The following is a 24536-nucleotide window of genomic DNA, read 5'->3' as shown; positions in this document are numbered from 1 at the left end:
ATAATTTTTAAACTCAATTTATACCTATGAAATGCCCACTTAACCATGACAAAAGCAGTGAAGCGAATGAAGTAATCGACTATCGCATTGAATTATTTTTGGAACGGTTTTATTTCTTTTTTGTAAAAACAAATGTATTTGTTTCACTTATTGAATCCATTTGTTTTAATTACCGAAAAAATAATATTAAGAATATTTAACCTTTAATTTTATTTCGAATATATATTTTTTAATAATTTTATTTTATATGTTATCACAATGTATATGAATTTACTTCGAATATAAAATATTTTTTTTTAATAATTTTATTTTATATGTTATTACAATCTATAAGGATTATGTCTTTTTTGACTGTATTTCTTCCTTTAATATATAAAGATTTCTTGTTGAATCGTCCCTTGGCTGGCGTAGTGTTGGTAATTTTCCTGTAGATTTGACATATTTCTGCACATTGCTTCCGAATAACCCTGAATAATCCTGTCGACTAATTTGCACTGCCATTTTTGGTTGGGTCAGCATTTTCAGTCGATTTTTATTCTCCTCGTCGATGGCTTCTCGTAATATTTCAGAACTGGACTTCCTTGAACAACGAAATTCAAGTAGCATATAAATTATATATCACTGTAATCACAAAACTTCAATCCATTTCCGTATCGTAACGGAATTTTAAATTATGTCTTTATTTTCGAGAAAATTTAGTCCAAACATAAGGAATATTTTGTTGATGTTTGACCATCAAATTTTAAAAATAAAGAAGTTATCTAAAAACGTGCTACAATAGGGATATAGCATACTCCTTTATCTTTAATTTCCTTCTTCATTTGTGTAAAAATACCTAGCCAGTTTTACATAAAACGTTAAATGCCGAACGCTTATTTTGCTAATTTTTCGGACTAGTGAAATGGACTCTTAAAATAATTGTTTACTAGATTGATGTAAGTTTATGAAATTACTTTCTCTAAGAGTGTTCCTTTACTGACTGTTGTGGTAAACTTTTTGTTACAAACAATTATTACAAATAAGCTATAAGAGGGCGTGATGTGAGCCGTTTAAAAAGAGCAAATTATATTTCTGTATATTTTTTTCCTATAAATTTTTCCAATATTGTAATAGCTATTCTGATGCTATTCGAGATGGAGACAAATGCAACAAATCAGAGATCATTAAAATCGGTCCTGCCGTTCTTGAATTATAAAATTTCGATAGCTTTATTATTTATTAATACACACCTATTTTTAATTTTAAATATATAAACAATTTTAGGGAAAACTGGCGGACTTATCTCTAATGAATCATATAAAATCATTATTTTAATCAGTTTATTTCTATAAGAAATCGTATTATCTTATCTTAGATTTGCTATCATTGTTTGCTATCCGTTTTGTCGGACAGGTAGGTAATTTTTTTCCAATAAGATTTGTTATGCAACCAGTTATTTAATTTTCATATTCAACAATAATATATTTTTGGTAGTTTATTATAAATCTAGGAGTAATACACCTTTTTGGCCCACTAGTAGAATTCAAGATATAATTATTATAACCAATAAAACAATTATTTTAATGAATACTTTTGAATTTTATGTCAAAAATTAACATTTGTAGACATAAAGCATTGATCACAAAATATCCCCCTTTAGAACGTTTTCTTTAATTGCCATAAACGGGAGTAAAAAACTAACCGTGCGAACAAACACTAGAGGCGCCACTGGTCATCAAATGGTGTAAAAATTGCGAAAATTTAATCAAATAATTTTAACACAAGGGTTCGCGCTTAATTTTTTTTTAATTTTAATTCAATTTTCATTGTTTTCAAACTATATTATTAGATTTTGTTGTATTTTTTGAATGTATAAATGTTTCCTTGGTATAAAGTTGCATTATATTAATTTAAATCACAAAACATCCCCCTTTAGAACATTTTCTGTAATAGCAATGACTGGAAGGAAAGGCTATACAGTGCGAACAAACACTAGAGGCGCTGGTAGTCATTAAAGTAAATATCAATTGTTGACGTATGGGGTCACCCTTGTCGCTAATTTGAATTTAAAATAATAATAGCTCCCGTATATAGCGTTTAACGCCTTGGGAGTTGCAAGGTACAGCTTGCCATGCTAGAACCGTTCGGTATACAAGGAAGGTAATGTGGCTAGCACTACGCTTAAACCGCTTATTATTACCTCAGGATTGTGAATCCCAAGTACTGATTTAAGGCTGAGTCGACCTAGGTATACCCAAACTATTTTTATTTTAATAAAAATAGTCGGCTGATGAAATGCCGGGTGTAGGATTCGAACCCACTATCTTGAGATTGGTAGACGAGAGCCTGTACCTCTACGCCACCGGGCACCTTTAATTTGAATTTAAGTTAACAAAAATTCATTTGTTTATTAAATACTAGCGTGTTCCCGCGACTTCGTTCGCGTCGAATTAATCATTTGTAATGGTGATGATAAAGCAAAGCAAGAATTTCCATTAACATACAAACTGGATAAAATTTTCTCACATTTATGTCAGCATGAGAAAAAACACTATGGCGATATTATTATATAACTTGGTAATATTTGAGGGGTAGTTTCATCTCCTTGGAATTTGACTTTCGAAAAATTCGTTTGCCAAAAATAAGTTTTTTACGTCAAGCAGTTTAAGCAGAATCGTGGTTAATCAATTTTGGGTAATTGATTTTTGGAACACCCTGTATGATTTTTTAAAAAATTTCAAAATATGTAAAAAAGCAAAATAAATTATGCGTTTTCCCGAAAGACTAACCGTTTTTTAAATAATAAATATTGTAATATTTGAGGGGCGTTCTCGCCTTCTTGGAATTTGAGATTCGAGAAACCCCTCCTCAAACCTCTACAGCACCCCACAGTCAATCCGTTTACCAAAAATTAGCTTTAAACGTCAAGCAGTTTAAACAGAATCGTGATTAGGTACTCAGTGGTCATATTTTATGAAATACCCTGGATACATTTTTAAAAAATCTTAATATATATAAAACAACAAAATAAAATACACGTATTTAAGAGTTTTTCCGAAAAACTCACCGGTTTTTAAATAAAAAATATTCTAATATTTGATGGGTTTGACGAGTTTCGAAAAATCCCTTCTTATCGAACCTCTACACCCCAGAGTCAATCCGTTTTCCAAAAATCAGCTTTTTACGTCAAGCGTTTTAAGCAGGATCGTGATTAATCAATGATCAGATTTTTCGAAACACCCTGTAGGTATACATTTTTAAAAAATCTTAAAATATGTAAAAAAACAAAATAAAATATACGTGTTTAAGCGTTTTTTCGGAAACTTGGCCGTTTTTTAAATAAAAAATATTGTAATATTTGAGGGGTGGTTTCACCCCCTTGGAACTGGAATTTCGAAAAATCCCTTCTTATCGAACCTCTACACCCTAGAATCAACCTGTATGCCAAAATTGAGCTTCTTACGTTGAGTGGTTTGAGCAGGATCGTGATTAATCAGTGAGTCAGTCACTTAAGGATTTTATATATTAGTATAGATGTCAATATTTTTATTTCGTTGTGTTTTGTGAATATTCGGTGTGGCGATTTTGGCAATTTTCTCATTAACTGCTGGTGTATTTAGACTTATTTGATCAAGTACATTTTCTTTTAATTGCAATGCTGTATATTCATATTTAATTGCAATGCTTTTTTCGACCGAGAACGCAAACCTGCGAAGAAGAAGTGTAGCGGTCCTAATTGTGACAACAAAAATGGCAGTTTTTTTTCGTTTTCTAAATCTCCGGAAAGATTCGAATTGTTTTATTCGTTTTTTTTTCAGTTTACAGGTATGTAAAATACATAATTTATAATAACATCAACAATTGTTTTATTTTTATAAACGTAAGACTATCGACGATCGACTATTGATATAAACATTTTTTTATTGTAACAAAATAGGTATATTAAAATTAAATTATATGTTATATTATATAAATTACAGTTTTTTATTGTAATTGAATATATAATATAATTTTAATATACCTATTTCTTTACATTTAAAAAAAATCATTATTCAAAAAAAAATTAAATTAAATATAGGGACCCATATTTCAAGCATGAATTTAGTGCGCGAGCAAACTCAAGGGGCACGCTTCTTTTACTTTGATTTTTTGACATATAAGTCAAAATTCTAAAGGGGGATGTTTTGTGGTATTGATATATGTATTTTTAGTGCGTCAAATATAACAGTTGTATCAACTGTTGTTTTTAAAAGAAAGACCTTTTATATTAGACGTAAACTTTATAATAAAATCTACACCAGTATTAATAAGTTCATTGGTTTAGCAGTTAAATCGCTCGACTTGCATCACTCAACCTCAGTATCTAAAGCTTCAACTGTGGATCTAGCCATGTGGGCATAAGAGGTAATCAAAATGCTGATAAGATTGCTAAAACTGATGGAGATTTTATACCACTTGCATTTTCTATCTCTGAACTTAAATTTCTACATAATATCCAGAATAAAAAGTGGTATTCAGACAGGGTGGGCAGTAACAGAAGATTCAAATAAACTATATAAATGTAAACCTCAATTCTTCCAAGCTTCTGTAACTCGGTCATTATCCAGAAATGAAGAAATCATTCGCAATCGTCTCAGATTGGGCCACTGCTATTTCTCTCATTCTTTCCTTTTAAAAGACGATCCCCCGCCTAACTGCTCTCTTTGTGGTAACCAATTAACAGTGCACGTAAATACCTCCTTATAGAATGTCTCTCATTAACTTAAGACAATCATTTGGTCTGAATGGCGATCTGGCTCCGGACTTGATGCTAATAATCTACAGTCTTTGTTCCTATTTATTAGGGCATCTGGTTTGGGGTCATTAATATAGTTTAGTTTACTTTAATTTGATCAATGCCGCTAAATGGCTCAGCCAGCTAATGCGGCTTATACAAAATCCTTTCTTCCTTTACTACTTAGTGAAAAAATATACATTTTCGCCGTATATTGCGTAAAAAAGTATCTTGGTAAAAATTAGTGCGAGGAATGGTTCTCAAAATATTTGAAATCGAAATAGTCAATACATGTCATCACTGACAAAAATTAAACATGTTGACTTGATAGTTATTAAACTTCGGACCACCCTGTATATAGGGAAATCAATAGAATTTGGTATGTACGTCAGCACCTTCTTTGTGTAATAATATTGATGTAAAAACATATTTGTATATTTAATCTAAAATTGAATTGAAAAATCGGTGACAAGATTGAGAATTTTATTGGCAATTTTGAAAACTTATATATTAATATATAACTTATATAATTAATATATATATATATATATATATATATATATATATATATATATATATATATATATATATATATATATATATATATATATATATATATATATATATTAATATATAACTTATTAGTCTAAGAGCTATCTTTTACTATGCTCTCTGGAACAGCATGTGGCCCATCTGGCTGCCGATACCCGTTGCGTTCACTACTGCGCATCGGAAGAAGATCCTATATATTTTTTTATTTAGTCCGTTAAATTCTAGTATTGAATATAAATTGAACAAGTCTCCATAACGCAGCGCGTAGAGTTTCCGACTACGACCGAGGATTCAGAGTTCGAATCCGGGTCAGGGCAAAAACTTTTTTATTTTATTTTCGTTTATATTCTGATAGTAAAGTATTAAATATTTTTCCGAAGACCTTACTTTGCGCAAGCGCATTACTGAAAAAAGAAAATTGTACGTATTTCCAATATAATCACAAGATCACAAGTGTTATGGGGTGCACAATATCGTATTAATTTTGTCCAAAATATTGGACAATTCATATTAAAACATATTATCAATTTTATGTTTTTTAAAATAGAATGTTTAATTAATGGTAAGCTTTGGTTATATTATTAATGTATGAGTCAATAATTAAAGAATAATTATTATCGTTAAGAATATGTTATACAGGAAGGCGCCTGTCATACGCCGCGGAAGCTCCAAGGAGAACGGTAGTTTATATCGAAATGAAATTTTGGCAGCATATGTAGGTTAACTGAAAGAATTTTTTAGAAATATATAAAATTATACAGGGTGTCCCCAAAAAAAATTACACATCAAAGTTGTGTTTTTTCTAATGGAACACCCAATATATTAATTAATTTTCGGATTATAGGAAAAAAATAAAGGTGAGTTTTATTAAAGAAGCATATACCTAAAATCTAAGGATTTTAACATATTTCACATTTTGTAAAAATGAATAGTAAATTTTAAATTTTGATAACAACTACCTAAATTTTAGTTGACCTTGTATAGCCTGATAGTTAATTACAGTAACCATTATATGTTAAACAAACTTAAAATTTGATCCGAAAAGTTATACAGGGTGAGACAAAATTAATATGGAACATTAGTCACTTTTAAAGGCAAGTTACTCCTTTATTTTAAATGGAACACCTGGTATATTTTTCCGGTATTCAATGGTGAATTTATATATCTTCAAAATATTATTAAGGTTGCCTACCCCTCAGACAAAGAGTTTCCTAGATATGGTAATTTTTATGATTTTGCACCAGTAGATCTTTATTATTTGAAAAAATCGAGGTGGCTGTGCGATATACCTTTTGTTAATTTAACAAAAATTAAATATTGTATAGTAAAATACTCAAAAGTAATAAAAAGATACACGTTTAAAACATATTTTAATTATTACAGAATTAGAACTAGATATAAACCTATAATTATGTGACAAAAATTAACTAGATGAAATCAAATACTCAAAATGCTTCTTTTCTTGTTAACTGCTTAAAATGGTCTTTTCAAAAGGATCTTTTCATTTTAAAAGGCATATGTGGAGTTCTACCTCGAAAAGCAGCTACAATAATTTCTCTCATGTTGGTCGAGTTTTGTAAACACTGTCTTTAACATATCCCCATAAAAAAACCAGACTAGATAAAATCAGGAGCATTTAAGTATTTTATTAATTGGTGAATGCACACTGCATTCACCAACTAATAGAATCATATCAATTCTCTCTGATGTAGGATAAGTTTGCATTTTCGGCAAATTTCTGAGAATTTTTTTTGTTTTCACTGACACAAAATGATAACTAGTTGTTAAAGTTGGACGAATTAGACAGCTATGTTGAAGTAACGTCAGACATATCACAGCCACCTATATTTTAACAAATCAAATAATAAAGATCTACTCAGATCAAATCATGTAAATGAAAATATCTAGAAAAATATTTGTTTGACGGGTAGGCAACCAGCAATATTTTGAAGAGACATGAATTCTCCATTGAATATCGGAATAATATACTGGGTGTTCCATTTAAAATAAAAGAGTAGCATCCTTTTAAAGGTTACCAATGTTCAATATTAATTTTGTCTCACCCTGTATAACTTTTTGAATCAAGTTTTAATTTGATTTAAAGTACAATAGTTAATTTAACTACATATTAGGCTATACCGGTTAAATTCCAATTTAGGTAGCTTTTATTGTAATTTAAAAATTGTTCTTCATTTCTAGAAAATGTTAAATATGTCAAAAAGCTTACATTTTAGTCATATACTTCTCTTATAAAACTCACCTTTATTTTTCTCACAGAATCCGAAAATCAATTAATATATAGGGTGTTCCATTACAAAAAACAAAACTTTGATATGTAACTTTTTTGGGAACACCCTGTAGAACTCTCTATATTTTTAAAAAGTGCGCTGAATTAACCTACATATGCTCCGAAAATTTCATTTTGATATAAACTCCCGTTCTCCTTGGAACCTCTGCGGCGTATGAGAGGCGCCACCCTGTACATATTGCCTAGATTGATTGTAGGAAGCTAATGCACGATGTCATCGAGACGACAAAAGACAGAGGCGCATGGAGAAAAATCATCCATGATGTTACGCTGACCACTACACTCCCTTAATGGGGGTCAGGACTGAAGAGAGAGATATTCCAAAGGATGCAAATGTGTTCAGTTAGACGTTAAATTTATGTTTCTTTATTTATAGTCGTGAATGAATTTTTGAAAATTTATATTTTAATTTGGCGCGTGGTCTCTGATCAAGGATAGGTAGAGTAGGAATGCCTCGCGTGCAGGAAAAAAATAAGATATCTTATCCACGTAATTTTATTATAATCTAGGTGTCTAATACGTGTCTACATATAAAGTGGTAGTCCGTCATTGTCCGTTGGTTTTAACTCCCTTTTATTTTTTGGGCATCTTATAGTACCAGATTGGTGGCCTTCTAATTGCAGTGTACACAAAACTCTGTGTTTTTTGCATAAATTTGCTTTATGTCCATTCTGTCCACATTTTTAAGCAACATAATTAGGTATTTGCAACATATCTTAAATCAAGCTTGAAATACATCAAAATTTGTAGGGACCATCCCTCAAATAAATTTAATGATATTACAAAATCATATAAAAGACCCAGTGCCCAAAATTTCAGGTATCAAAAAGCCTTCCCAACGGTAAAATTTAAAAGGGCCACGAAACGACCGCTCATTGTGACGTCACTTCGCATATAAACACGGCGCCGTCCTGGTTGTTAACATCGACTTGTTGTTCAGCGTGGTTTTAGCTTTGTGTAGAAGTGAAATTGCGACGAAATCTAATAATTTGTTTTATTCTGCCTAGTAAAATAGTGTTTTTAATTAGTTATGGCTGCCGAAGGATTTGTAAAAGCTTCCATAAACAATCTACCTTCTGTAGATATGTTCACAAAACAAGTTAAAAAAAACTTCAACATTTGAATAATATTTTTATTTATAAAATAAGGACATAAATTATAATAAAATTTAAGTTTATTTAATATTAAATATATTTTTTGAACACCCTGTATACATCGGTCCAAATTTCTGTACAGCTAGTTTAAGATACACGCTATATCAATATATTGTAGGGCTATGCAAAATGTACAATGCCTTTTGTACCATTTAGGACCAAATGTATGACTATTGTTTACAGTCCCGCAATTTTGCGGATCCGCGGGATTGACTGCTTTAATCCCGCAGGTTTGCGGGATTGAGATTTTGGAGCGGGATTGCATTCCCTTGTGGATAGTTCATGGGATAGAACCTCCGCCAAACATAAAAAATTATGCCACCTATAATTGCCACGAATACTACGAGATGTAGAAGGGAGAAAATCATAATTAAGTATATGTTTCCTATGTTAATTATGTTGTTGGTTCCCGAGATGATATTGTTCAGGTCGTTGGCTGTGATAGGTTGGTCGCTTTTGAGGGTCGCTTTTTCCTTCAAGATGCTACCAAGGGTGCTACGTTTGTTGGTGATATTGTTGTAGCGTTTGGGGTTGAAGATTTTGGCGTAATTTGGTGGCTCTGTTGTTATGCCGCACAAGTTCTTTCCCATCCTCAGCCTCATATATCCATTCTCGCCCCAATCGGTACCCCAAGAGTTCTTTATGATCCAGTAGCTAGTTCCATCCGCCACAAGTTTATCGTAACCAACAATCAAAACAACGTGGCTTAAATTACCTGTGCAAGCACCATCAAAAATACCTTTCTCATAGTTCATTATCGCTTCTGGTTGTATGGCCACGGATATTGGACCTAAAATAATTTAAAGAAAAAAAATTAAAGAATTAATAGGAAATATAACTAGTAACATTTAGACTAGTAATAAACTGCCCAAAGGGTCGTCGTTTACTCTTAATGTTGCTATGTGTCATCATGGGATATATTTACACATACACACATATACCGTATTATCGGAAAAAAACTTCGTCAGCGACGGCTATGAAAGGAAGATCGCAGTCATTTTATATGTAAATTTATGTGACAAATGTCATCGATCGTCATTTCCCAGCCAACTGGAGGCCGTTTTTTTTCGATCATACGGTACAATATTATCAAGAGAAAAACGGCGCCAGCGATTGCTATGTAATGAAGATCGCTATCATTTTATATTTAAAACTATATGTGGAATGTCATCGATATTCATTACCAAGGCACCTGGACCCCGTTTTTTTTTCGATCATACAGTATGTATTCATATGTAGATATACAGGGCGTTTCAAAAAAACATGTGCCATTTTGGTGGGGAGATTCCTCACGTAAAAATAAGATTTATTTTTCATATCAACATAAGTCCGATTCTGCTTTGTTTCGTAGCTACAGGGTATTAAAGTCTTAATATTTTTTCGATTTATTATAATTTTCTTCCAAGTGCTTTTAGCGTTTCGAATGAAATTTTGAGGATAAAAGTTACTATAAATGCGACTTCTAAAAAAGTGTCGACTTATATATACGACACCAGTGACGTGCATAGAGTTTATCACTGAAATTGTGTAAACAGTTTAAGGCCGATTAAAAGTTGTCTCTTCATATTTTGTCGTATTCGGCCTCCTTGATAAGATAAACGCAATTTTATTAATTTGCCTTGGTCCAAATAGTCTAATAGCAACCTTTAAAAAAAATTAATAGGTATCATTAATTTGCGAAAGTTTTGCTCATTGATTCCTCATCAAAAAATATAAAAAAAGATCCTATAAACATGGGTATGGAAATGCATAGTGTTACGGATTCCGTGGGTCCACTAATTTAAACTCACGATAAAATACTTAACGATTTTATTTGTCTCACTCTGTACACACAACTTATACTATTTACAACACAATTTATGCAACTACTATTACTCTAACGGTACTGGCACCTTCGCCAGTTAATTCACAATTTAAAACGCGGTATTATCAAACTTCAAACTGTCAACTGCGAAAGCGCGGGCCTTTATATACCCCCTGGCGAGTCTTTCTAGAACGTTCCAAAGAATTCTGTAATTTTCTCTTTGCTTTTTGATATTCTCTATACTAACGATTTTTTTGCAACTAAAAGTTAGGTGGTCAGAAAATTTGATTAAATTTGTGACATTTTTATTATACTTAGAGATTTGGTTGCGCATTTCGAAGAATTCAGCATATTGTCTATATACGTTTTACTTAGTAAACATTGGGCTTTCATACAGTAAAATAAAACACTGCGACTTTGCTGATAAAATGACAAAAAGATTCTTGGTTTCCTCTAATTTGCCAATCAGTGATATACTAACGCGAGGTGTAAACCGCGATGGCATTGTTGTGTACAAAGCGATCGAATTAGTGTCATTAGCAGTATAGCACAATTTGGCATTAGTAGCGACTTTAGTGGCATGGACATTGCTCGCGGATCAGTCGTAGCATTAGTAGTATTAGTTGCAATATTATTACTGGCATTAGTGGCATTGACCGTGGAAACACTGGAACAGTGATTTTTCTTTCTTTTTTTAGAATCGACGAATTATCCTTTATTTTGTTCATATTATTTCCTCTTTAATTGAAAATAGCAATAATTTATAAAGCCTACATAAAAAAATTTCGATCAACTATCTGTGTCAAATACCCCACTGTGCGCCTGTTCCATCTATCTAAAATATTTTCACCGTTAAATATTCTCAGGTCCGTTTTCACGTTCAAGCAGGTTGCGCAAATTGATTTGTGCATGCAAATTTGCACGTGCCAAGAAAATATACATGTAATTCCAACAGTGAGACACCCCTCGGGTATATTATTACATTTTTGGAAACTTATTTAATTCTTCATAATTTTATGTTATACTATCCGATACTTAAGTCTGGTAATTTTCGAGATTTAATATAAAACATGTTTAAAATTGACAAAAACATAATCTTGAATAAACATTGATAAAATCTTGAATTTAGCATACTAAAAGTTAAAATTTGAGCGATACCTAGGCTATAAAAAGTCAATATCTTCGATCTGTCGAAAGGAACTAATTGAATTGCACATTCATATTTGATTGACATTGTCAACACTTTTAAACAACTTAATACAGACTTCTTCCTTACTGCTTCTTCCTAATGCTACACAATTTTCCACAATACGTTTCGCAGTTGAAAAATATGTATTAGTTTCAAAATAAATTCCAGTGAAATTGGCTTGGGAATTGTCGGTAGTTAAACAATTTTGCTCTGTTTTTTCATCTTCAAGATGTAGATACCAAGCAACTCCTGAATTTGGTTGTATACCTCCAAATTAATGCTGAGAAGCAGCATCTGATTTTGATAGTGGGGAGGATAAAGAAAAGGGTCGCCCTGGATTAATGATATGTCATTGAAAAGCAATTTTGTTAGTCTTTTGATTTTTAAATAATATACATAGAGTTGAATATAAAATAACAAAAATTATTTCAGCAATTATAGGTATAACAAAATAAATTATAGTTTTATCTTTCTATGTGATATCCAGTCGATTCCTATAGACCGATCAAATATGTCGACTTTTGTTAATCTATCACCAAAAAAGATTATGCACCCTAGAAGTTTCTTCTCGCATCCAAACAGGGTCTGTCATCGGGCTGCTCCATAGACGAACCCGATTTTAATGCGAGACGAGATTTCTAGAGTGTATAATATTCTTTGCTCCAAATTTCAAACTTCAATTTGAAATTTGGAGCAAAGAGTATCAACCAAATCTCAAATTCTAATATGTTGAATTCGTGATTATACCAATTCTTATTCAAGATAATGTTTTTTTTCAGTATTACGCATGTTTTATTTTTATCACCAAACCAGTAGAGATAGGGGGTGTATAATAGAAAAACTATAAGCAATGAAATTAGTTTCTAAAAATGTAATAATATACCGGATGTTCCATTTAAAGTAAGAAAAATACCTCTGCTTTTTTAAAAATAGAAGCCTATAGAAGCCCTAGAATGTGGTTTAGATTAGTTTAAAACAAGTGGCTTTAGACAAAAATCCAAATTTTCAAAAAAAATATTACAGGTTGTCCAAAAAAGGCTAACCTACCATCGCCGTGAATCACCCGGTATATATAAAAAAAATGAACAAACCAATTAATCCAACAGCGGATCGTAAAGCTTCTTCGCTATTTGTTTTAACAAAATCATAACCATCTATAAATGCCCTATTTGACTTGTCTGAGGAATCTTTACATTCACCATTAACACCTTCGTAGGGATAGTCCTCGCTAGTCATCAACCCGTAATCCATAACATAATCAAAAGCATCATCTACGTTACCCCCATCACAACCAGAGCAATACACACAGTCGATAAGCTGTTGTGCGCTTAAGGATTCCAATATGCCATAGTGGATTGCCATTTGTCCTTCAATTACACCAGTCTAAGATAAGGAAAAGTATATTAGATATTCCCTAATCACAAAATATATTGTTATACTAACATATTATAAACATATCATAGCAGTAAAGAGAATGAAGAAATCCTACCAAAAATACATAGTGGTACCATACTATGTTGGTACCCAACAGGTATGACCAAGGCAGCGTCCATTAATTGGGTGAGGGGATCAAGGGGGATGGAGTCAAGCCGAATCTCACTAAATCTCACGTAGGGAAAAGAGAGAACACAGAAATATCACGATTGGTATGTAATTTTTTTCGGGTAAAATATAATGTAAAAATATGGTCAAATCAGATTCATTTCAAGTAAAAATAAAATATGATTCTGAACTAAAATATGTCGAAATCTAACACAAGTATTCTACATATTAAAATCCGTAAATAGTCCATAACTATTATTTAATTTTTATCTAATGGGAGAGGGATTTAGAAATCCTCAAAACCGCCTCACGTAATTAATGGACGCCTCCCAAAAAAAGTATCACAAAGCAGATTAACTAAAAACATGAGCCCGTAGTTAACGATAAAATAATGCTGAATATAGTGATAATTGAGGACGTATAGTTAGCCATTATTTGCCCATGTTACAAATAAACTTAAATATACAAAAATGGAAATGACAATCATAATACTAATAAGCTAACACCTTAGTACTATAAATAATATTTACCGCACCGAAAGACCAACAGCTACCACATTCACCCTGGTCTTTTATATCTGTTACTGCGCCTTTGGCTCTCCAATCGATAGATTCGGGAACATTTGAACTATCATCGATACCATTTTCGAAACCGTTAAAACTGTTATAAGAAGCATCCCTCTTTCTTTTACCTGACAGTTTTTTATTTCCCAAACCTGTATAATATTTAGCAGAAATCTCGTTTGGCGATTTATCTGTGAATTTATTAATGGCCAATTTGTAGGACACTAAACCTAGATTGTAATTATTATTATTTTCTTTGATTTTCTCCAGATTGTTTTCAAAAATTGCTCTTCTTTTGTTATTTTCCGTATAACCATATCTTTTGTGAAAATGTTTCTGGAAACAAAATATATTACGTTTATTTCTTCAAAAAATATTTTTAGCTCCCAACAGAATTCAATTGATAAGAACCTCTTCTTATCAATTGCAATTCATTTCGTGTTTCAAGATATCATCATACAGATGACACAGCTTTCCAAGAAAATATTTAAATTTCTTTTAGAACATTAGGTTTCTGGTTGCTTGTTTATATATGTTACTGTAAATGTCCGAAATGCGGTAAAACCTAGAATTTACCAAAAGCCAGTGGTTGTAAAAACCAACCAACCGTACCAAATAACCACCTAACCAATGCATTAACACCCTCCAAATAACCAGGCTAACCAATGCATTAACACTCTCCAAATAACCAGGCTAACCTATATAGTTAATGTTTTTGGTAAATCCTAGGTTTAGCGCGCTTATCCTAGGTTTTACCGCATTTCGGACATTTAGAGTGACATATATACAGGGTTGTTCACCACATACGACACGGAGTATCGTAGCTAAATGGTTAGATTTTTACAAATTGTAAGTTTTGGGTTCGTTGAAGGACTATTAGAGCTACAATTTAAAAATACTTTTACAAGATACACAGTGTCCCAAATAAGTAAAAAATATTATAGTTGTATTTTTTTAAATGGAACACCCTGTATATTGTTTTATTTTTAGATTCTACGATTGAAATAAAGTTAAATTTGATTAAGGTTTATCACGCTTAAACCTTACCGTTTTTGAAATATTTTCAATTTTATAAAATTGCAGTAAAAATTTTAAAACTTCATTTCTCCAAGGTTATCGAAATTTTTAATACTAAATATTTACTGAAGTTTATTTATTGATCAGATATTGTGTTGCAATAATAAACAAAATACTACAGAGTGTCTAAAAATTTATATTAAATAATTACTAGCTTTAAACGGCAATGACTTGTTTAATTTAAATGGAACCCCCTATATATTTTACGAGAATCAGACGCACAATTTAATTATCTATCAAATTGTATTATACCATTTTTACCTATCTCTTCAAGTTTTCGTAAAAAATGCATTTTATTATAATTTAGACTTCATTTATCACTATACCCATGGAATATTGACATTTTAGATTTTTTTAAAGATGTAACAAATTTTCAAAAAGCACAGATAGTAATATTGTCCATATAGTTCGCTTATTTCATTAAAAGATAAAAAAACTAAATATGATCCCAGTATTCAAACTACATTAATTGACTGTTTACGTTGATTAATAATAATTGCTCCAAATACTAAAAAACTGAATTTTGTATGTGTATTAGACAGTGTGGTAAAAAGTAACACCTTATAAATTTTATTTCATATTTTGACGAATGCTTATTTATAACAGAGATTTTCACTTTTATAACTTATACCATTCTGTGTCCTATAACTTAAGATACTGTGATGTAAGCCATACGCTAAATAAATAACTAATTTTTGGGCGGAAATAATGGTGGTATATTAATAATTAGTAATATATATAATTGGTATGTTCTTTTACAAAGATTTAAATAGTTTTCTTTTTGTAAACAAATGGGCTTGCAGCATTATTATTTTTACCACCCGTACATTTTGTACATATGTTGCTTTAAAAAAATCTAAAATGTCAATATTCCATGGGTATAGTGATAAATGAAGTCTAAATTATAATAAAATGCATTTTCTACGAAAACTTGAAGATATGGGTAAAAAATGCTATAATTCAATTTGATAAAAAATTAAATTATGCATCTGATTCACGTAAAATATACAGGGTGTTCCATTTAAATTAAACAATTTATTGTCGTTTAAAGCTAGTAATTATTTAATATAAATTTTTGAACACTCTGTATAAGGTAGTATAATTTTTATTATTGCAACACAATATCTGATTAATAAATAATTTTCATGGTAAATATTTAGTATTAAAACCTTTAATGCCCTTGAAGAAATGAAACCTTAAATTTTTTACTGCAATTTCACAAAATTGAAAATATTTCAAAAACGGTAAGGTTTAAGTGTGATAAACCTTAATCAAATTTACCTTTATTTCAATCGTAGAATCTAAAAATGGAATGAATTTTATCAAAAGTTTAAAAATAATAAAATTACCTTATATTCTGACCACTCATAATCATCGCCAAAAACGTTTACGACAAGACCAATTGCAAATAAAATTATGATTTTAGACATCATAGCTACACTAATTTGTTTCTAGTAATAATACACAACATAGAGTACGAGTAATAATATACAAAATAGAAACACCCCGCAATTTATATACAAGGGGAATAGGGTTATCTATAAAAATTGATCACTTTATCGACGTTTTGTAACATTGTAAAGTTCGTTTTTTTATATATGAAGTATATCGAGAATTTAAATTTTGAATAGTGTAAAATAATGAATATAAATATAATGAGATTATATTTTTATTAATCTATTATCGATGGTTTGGTTAACAATGGCATACCTTGAATTGATGAGCAATGGCATTTAATAGCAGTTTTTATTTTTCAAAAAAAAGTCCCTTTTAATTAAAAAATATTATTCTTACGACCACCAATCATGACACCAACTTAAAAATATACAAGAAAGGTTTTGTTCATTCTAGTCTAATTATTCTGTAACAAATATTTTTAAAAGTGTTTTAGCAGTTCGCTCAAGCAATCAGCCCCTTGATCAGAAACGGCCCCATCAGATACTCAGATTCTCGTCCGTCTTGCTTGCACAGTCTTAAGTTTTAATGCCAAGACGCTTTCATAAAAAAGTATTATTGAAAAATCCATATGTAATATGTAAAAGCCCATAACAAAACAAACGATCCTGAGACATTAATTCTATGTGAAGGAGCATTTCTAATCATAAAAAAACAGAAACACCGAACAATATGGTCGAGAAATGGTTTTTAAAATATTCGCGTTTTTATTACATTGGCTCCTTGAAAGTTAAAATATCAGGCAAAAATCGTTTGGCGGCTTTCATAAAAACTGTTCAAAAGCCAATATGTAATATAATATTACGAATATCGGCAAAACCATTTATTAAATATAATATTTAATACAAAAAATGTTTATTTTTTCATTCTCATCTAAAAGGAATAATATTCAAGGTGTTTAAAAAAAATAATTATTATTAAAAAAACGTGGAGAAACTATTTTATATTTTAGAAAGTTTGGCATACAATTTTGAATACCCTGTGTATGTTTGAACACCCTGTGTATGGTCTAAAATTGCGATACTTATAGCAAAGTAAGTACAGGCAAACCATAGTAGATATTTTTATATTATTTATAATTTATACCTTTGTTTATTACTGTAATAGAATTTTTTTTTCACCGCCATGTCTTTATTTACTACAGAATCAACTTCCTTCAGTTTTTCAATTAAAATACTGTAAGCAGCGTTTTTTTTATTTTTGTCAGAATATTCTTTGCTTTTTATTTTTCACAAAAATTTGTGTTCTTTGTACAAATCAATAAATGCTGAGAGAAGATCTCGCGACATTAAGCAAAACGGACGAAACGCATATGAATCTCTGAGGGGGCCTTTCGCGTTAACGCCAGTCAATTGTCTAGTCTAAAAAAAACACAATATATCATAAAATAATGCTATAGCCTAGCAAATGTGCTTTTCTTTGTACTAGGCGATGATAAGCCATTGGCAAACAACTTCTGGAAGATTTAGTCTTTAAGTCATTAGACTTTTTTTTGAGATCAGAAAAAGGCACAATAGATCATAAAATAATACTATAGCCCAGCAAATGTGCTTTTCTTTATACTAGGCGATGATAAGCCATTGGTAAACAGCTTCTGGAAGATTTAGTCTTTAAGTCATTAGACTTTTTCTAGAAATCAGAAAAAAAAACACAATAGATCATAAAATGATGCTATAGCCTAGCAAATGTGCTTTTCTTTGTACTAGGCGATGAAAAAAAACACAATAGATCATAAAATAATGCTACAGCCTAGCAAATATGCTTTTCTTTGTCCTAGGCGATGATAAGCCATTGGCAAACAGCTTCTGAAAGATTTAGTTTTTAAGTCATTAGACTTTTTCTAGAAATCAGAAAAAAAAACACAATAGATCGTAAAATAATGCTATAGCCTAGCAAATGTCCTTTTCTTTGTACTAGGCGACGATAAGCAATTGGCAAACAGCTTCGGGAAGATTTAGTGCTAGAATTTTTTTTTCACCGCCATGTCTTTATTTACTACAGAATCAACTTCCTTCAGTTTTTCAATTAAAATACTGTAAGCAGCGTTTTTTTATTTTTGTCAGAATATTCTTTGCTTTTTATTTTCACAAAAATTTGTGTTCTTTGTACAAATCAATAAATGCTGAGAGAAGATCTCGCGACATTAAGCAAAACGGACGAAACGCATATGAATCTCTGAGGGGGCCTTTCGCGTTAACGCCAGTCAATTGTCTAGTCTAAAAAAAACACAATATATCATAAAATAATGCTATAGCCTAGCAAATGTGCTTTTCTTTGTACTAGGCGATGATAAGCCATTGGCAAACAACTTCTGGAAGATTTAGTCTTTAAGTCATTAAACTTTTTCTAGAGATCAGAAAAAAAAACAATAGATCATAAAATAATGCTATAGCCTAGCAAATGTGCTTTTCTTTGTACTAGGCGATGATAAGCCATTGGCAAACAGCTTCTGGAAGATTTAGTTTTTAAATCATTAGACTTTTTCTAGAGATCAGAAAAAAACACAATAGATCATAAGATAATGCTATAGCCTAGCAAATGTGCTTTTCTTTGTAGCTACTAGGCGATGATAAGCCATTGGCAAACAGTTCTGGAAGATTTAGTCTTTAAGTCATTAGACTTTTCCTAGAGATCAGAAAAAAACACAATAGATCATAAAATAATGCTATAGCCTAGCAAACGTGCTTTTCTTTGTACTAGGCGATGATAAGCCATTGGCAAACAGCTTCGGGAAGATTTAGTCTTTAAGTCATTAGACTTTTTTTAGAGATCAGAAAAAAACACAATAGATCATAAAATAATGCTATAGCCTCGCAAATGTGCCTTTCTTTGTACTAGGCGATGATAAGCCATTGGCAAACAGCTTCTAGAAGATTTAGTCTTTAAGTCATTAGACTTTTTTTTGAGATCAGAAAAAGGCACAATAGATCATAAAATAATACTATAGCCCAGCAAATGTGCTTTTCTTTGTACTAGGCGATGATAAGCCATTGGTAAACAGCTTCTGGAAGATTTAGTCTTTAAGTCATTAGAGTTTTTCTAGAAATCAGAAAAAAAAACACAATAGATCATAAAATAATGCTATAGCCTAGCAAATGTGCTTTTCTTTGTACTAGGCGAGGAAAAAAAACACAATAGATCATAAAATAATGCTACAGCCTAGCAAATATGCTTTAGTTTTTAAGTCATTAGACTTTTTCTAGAAATCAGAAAAAAAAACACAATAGATCGTAAAATAATGCTATAGCCTAGCAAATGTCCTTTTCTTTGTACTAGGCGACGATAAGCAATTGGCAAACAGCTTCGGGAAGATTTAGTGCTATAGCCTAGCAAATGTGCTTTTCTTTGTACTAGGCTATGATAAGCGATTGGCAAACAGCTTCGGGAAGATTTAGTCTTTAAGTCATTAGACTTTTTCTAGAGGACGGAAAAAAAACACAATAGATCATAAAATAATGCTATAGCCTAGCAAATGTGCTTCTCTTTGTACTAAGTGATGATAAGCCATTGACAAATAGCTATATAAGTAGTAACAAATTATGAGGAGGTGCTCAGGCGGATGGGCAAAGGTCATAGCGTCTATCAACAATTAAGGAAAAAAAGTTACAGTACGTTGGTCACATGATGAGGCGTGAATGATACGAGGTACTCAGACTGATCAATGAAGATAAAATTGAGGGCAGGAGATCAGTAGGAAGAAGGCAAAACTCCTGGCTTAAGGATCTGCGTCGTTGGTTTGGAAGAACCTCTATTGAAATTATCAGAGGTGATATGCCGTTGCACGCACCATCATAGCCAGCTTGATCGCTAACTCCGAAGGGAAACAGCGACCTAAGAAATTATTTTCTTCTGTGCACAATTGACATTTATCATCAACTCTTTTCTTCACACTTCCAAATCCACAGCCTTTCCAAAATGTCTCTGTTCTTAAAATGGCAATCTTTAACAAACAATTTGTCTCTTAATCTTTGATGAATCTTGACACTCTTGTTAAATATATTAAGAAATTGTATACTAAATGTTTATTTTTGTTTATGGTTACTATATACTAATCAGGAGGTAGGTATTTTATCACGTTAGGCATTTAAAATAAAACTTCTATAGATTTATGCAATATGGGGCATTTATTTAAAAACTTAATGTAACAATAATTTTTTAAATACTTTTTATTTTTTTTTTAATTAAATGAAAAAGAAAAAACCCAGCGACGATAGTTTTTAGAAGAGCCAATTAGTTGTCGTTTAGCAAAAAAAGCAACTTTCTAGAGCAAGTCGTTACTTAGTAGAGACGACACAGATAAACATTAGCATTTTATATATGTAGATTATTTTTAGTGTGAAAGTTTCGTTGTGCTTGTTTATAATTTCTGGCTAAACCAGTATATTTGCCAGAAATCTCGTTCGGTCTTAAATCTGCGAATTTATTGACGCCCAATTTATAGGACACTAAGCCTAGGTTGTAGTTCATATTATTTTCAGTTATTTTTATTAAATTTTGTTTGAATATTTCTGCCCTCTCCTTCTCTTCGGCAGGCTCGTACTTTTTCTTAAAGTGTTGCTAAAAAATAAAATATTTATTAATATTTCTTGAGAATTTCTTTCTAAAAATATTTGTTAATCGTAACAATATAAAACATCCTATATTATGTTGAGATATAAATACAATATTAAAAATTTTAGTTGGTCTAAAAATACAAAATTATGAAAGATATCGTGATTATCTATATCTAGGTATATCGTGATTATCTATATCTAGGTATATATATTGTTATAGTTAAATATTGTTTAATTCCGCATAACTTTTTTTTTTATTAACAATATATATTTTTGGCGTTTCTATTAATTCTTTTTATTTAATAATCTTATCAAAAAATTTCTTAATTTTTGTATTAAAGTTCATAACAAAAATGTAATATATTTATTAATAAAAAATTATTTTACAAAATCTGTAACAGCAGTGTATTATATTTAACAACAAAAATATGCTTTTAATACGAGTAGTATACGTATAATAAAAATTTAATAATTTTTTTTTATAAAAAATGTAATAAGTTTTAATACAAAATACCTTATATTGGAACCATGCATCATTGTAGCCCGTAGAGGCGACAACAATTAGGCAAAATATAAATAAAATCAGGATTTTTGACATCGATTCTACATTTATCTGTGATAACTCACTTCTATCTAATTAATTATAAGTTTTAAACTTCTATTCGCCCATTTTATATTGTTTATTCTAAGAATTTTATCTATATAATATTTTATCTATACAGGGTTGTTCACCACATACGACACGGAGTATTGTAGCTAAACGATTAGATTTTTACAAATTGTAAATTTTAAGTTCGTTGAAGGGCTATTAGAGCTACAATTTAAAAATATTTTTACAAAATACAGAGTGTCCCAAATAAGTAAAGAATGTTATAGTTCTATTTTTTTAATGGAACACCCTGTATATTATTCTATTTTTAGATTCTACGATTGAAATAAAGGTAAATTTGATTAAGATTAACCTTACCGTTTTTGAAATATTTTCAATTTTATGACATAGCAGTTAAAATTTTAAGGCTTCATTTCTCCAACGGTATCGAAGTTTTTAATACTAAATAATTACTGAGGTTTATTTATTGATCAGATATTGTGTTGCAATAATAAACAAAATGCACAGGGTTACATACAGGTTACAGAGTGCCTAAAAATTTATTTTAAATAATTACTAGTTTTAAACGGCAATAACTTGTTTATTTTAAATGGAACACCTTTTATATTTTGCGAGAATCAATGCACAATTTAATTGTCTATCAAATTGTATTATGCCATTTTCTACCTATCTCTTCAAATTTTCGTAGAAAATGCATTTTCTTATAATTTAGAGCCCATTTATCACTATACCCATGAAATATTGACATTTTTGATTTTTTTTAATGATGTAACTGATTTTCAAAGAGTACAGATACGAATATTGTCGATATAGTTCGATTATTTCATTATAAGATATAAAACACTTTAAATATTTTTTGTTAAAGTGGACTAATTAATATGATCCCATTATTTAAACTACATTAATTGACTGTTTACGTTGATTAATAATAATTGCTCCAAATACTAAAGAACTGAATTTTGTATGTGTATTAGACAGTGTGGCAAAAAGTAACACCTTATAAATTTTATTTCATTTTTTGACGAATGCTTTTTTTTAACAACAGAGACGTTAATTTTCATAACTTATTATGGTATTGATTTCTGAGTCCAATCCACATTTATTTAAAATAATTTATTAATTAAAACAATTAAGTATGTAATTAACTAATTTTTGGGCGGAAATAATGGTGGTATATTAATAATTAGTATTAAATGGTATACTCTTTTAAAAAGATTTAAATAGTTTTCTTTTTGTAAACAAATGGGCTTGCAATATTATTATTTTTACTACCAGTACATTTTCTACATATGTTGCTTTAAAAAATTTAAAATATCAATATTCTATGGTATAGTGATAAATGATGTCTAAATTATAAGAAAATGCATTTTCTACGAAAACTTGAAGAGATAGGTAAAAAACTGTATAATATAATTTGATAGACAATTAAATTGTGCATCTGATTCACGTAAAATATACAGGGTGTTCCGTTTAAATTAAACAAATTATTGCCGTTTAAATCTAGTAATTATTTAGAATATTTTTTTTGACACTCTGTATAAGGTAATATAATTTTTATTATTGCAACACTGCAATATCTGATCAATAAATAATTTTCTGTAAATATTTACACCCTTAATACAATACCCTTAACTTTAATACCCTTGGAGAAATGAAATGAATATAATTTTATTATAATCTAGGTGTCTAATACGTGTCTACATATAAAGTGGTAGTCCGTCATTGTCCGTTGGTTTTAACTCCCTTTTATTTTTTGGGCATCTTATAGTACCAGATTGGTGGCCTTCTAATTGCAGTGTACACAAAACTCTGTGTTTTTGCATAAATTTGCTTTATGTCCATTCTGTCCACATTTTAAGCAACATAATTAGGTATTTGCAACATATCTTAAATCAAGCGAAATACATCAAAATTTGTAGGGACCATCCCTCAAATAAATTTAATGATATTACAAAATCATATAAAAGACCCAGTGCCCAAAATTTCAGGTATCAAAAAGCCTTCCCAACGGTAAAATTTAAAAGGGCCACGAAACGACCGCTCATTGTGACGTCACTTCGCATATAAACGATAAACATTAGCATTTTATATATGTATATAGATTGTAGCTCTAATAGTTCTTCAACAAACCCAAAACTTACAATTTGTAAAAATCTAATCGTTTAGCCACAATACTCCGTGTGGTATGTGGTGAACAACCCGGTATAATTTTATGTTAAAAATAATCTGCAGTTTGGCGCACCTCATTCGCCTCGATTGATTATACGAAAACGGAAAGATGTAAAAACATTTTTTTATGGGTATATGTAGAGAGACAATGTGCATAATTTAAAATTATTTTGAAATGTACAGGGTGTGGCAGAACTAAGATCCATACCAAAATTATATTTTTTCTTTTGGAACACCCGGTATTTTATTTCATTTTTTGATTCTTGGGCATAAAATATGGCATTTATTATAAGAGTTTAATATGTCTAAGAGCTTTGGTTTTTGAGATATTTAAAGATTTTTAAATATGCATGCTATAATAAAAACAATTGTCAACACCCCGTACATTACTTTTCAAAGTTAATTATTATGCTGACTTTGAAGCCAGAGAAATAAACTTTACTAAAAAAATGTATTGCTTCCCTAAATGTATACAGGGGTATAAAAATTGCTGGTCTATTATTTTAAAAATTTATTATATTAAACACCGTTATTTCAAATACAACACTATGTATTTTTTAAAATAAGTCGAAGCAGATTTAGATGCTCTTTCATACTATACTAGGGTGTCCTATACCTATCTGGCTCAGATTTTGAATAAAAAGCGATTTTTCAATAAAATGGCAATCAAGATGGCTGTTGTCGCCATGGCAATTTGCTTGTGATAGTTAGTAGCTATTTTCAAAATCGACATTAGTTTATTGACTTTATTTAAATTTATAACAGTTTTACTTTTATTTAATTTACCTACAATAATGTTAATAAGTA

The 24536-nt window shown here is 30.4% G+C and overlaps 1 protein-coding gene across 1 annotated transcript; it reads right to left on the bottom strand.

Moving 5' to 3' along the window:
* Positions 1 to 8911: 8911 nt before the first annotated feature.
* LOC115883507 (cathepsin L-like proteinase) lies at positions 8912 to 16436 on the bottom strand. The gene is made up of 4 exons (XM_030901877.1): positions 16292 to 16436; positions 13833 to 14201; positions 12852 to 13143; positions 8912 to 9557 (listed from the first exon to the last, which is right to left on the bottom strand). Exons 1-4 carry the CDS (start codon positions 16373 to 16375, stop codon positions 8986 to 8988), a joined length of 1317 nt encoding a protein of 438 aa, XP_030757737.1. The 5' UTR covers positions 16376 to 16436; the 3' UTR covers positions 8912 to 8985.
* Positions 16437 to 24536: the final 8100 nt, after the last annotated feature.

This window comes from Sitophilus oryzae, unplaced genomic scaffold (assembly GCF_002938485.1).
Source record: "Sitophilus oryzae breed Bouriz unplaced genomic scaffold, Soryzae_2.0 scaffold_1931_pilon_pilon, whole genome shotgun sequence".
Taxonomy (NCBI): domain Eukaryota; kingdom Metazoa; phylum Arthropoda; class Insecta; order Coleoptera; family Curculionidae; genus Sitophilus; species Sitophilus oryzae.
The sequence above is the reverse complement of the archived record's forward strand: the minus strand, read 5'-3'. Positions and strand labels throughout refer to the sequence as shown.

Bases quoted from the DNA above. Each gene is read 5' to 3' on its own strand.
- LOC115883507 (XM_030901877.1), bottom strand. From the start codon at position 16,375: ATGATGTCTAAAATCATAATTTTATTTGCAATTGGTCTTGTCGTAAAC. The intron at 14,202-16,291 runs GTAATTTTATTA...TTTTGTTTCCAG, and splicing joins ATGAGTGGTCAGAATATAAG to AAACATTTTCACAAAAGATA. The intron at 9,558-12,851 runs GTTTGTTCATTT...AAATTATTTTAG, and splicing joins ATCCGCTGTTGGATTAATTG to GTCCAATATCCGTGGCCATA.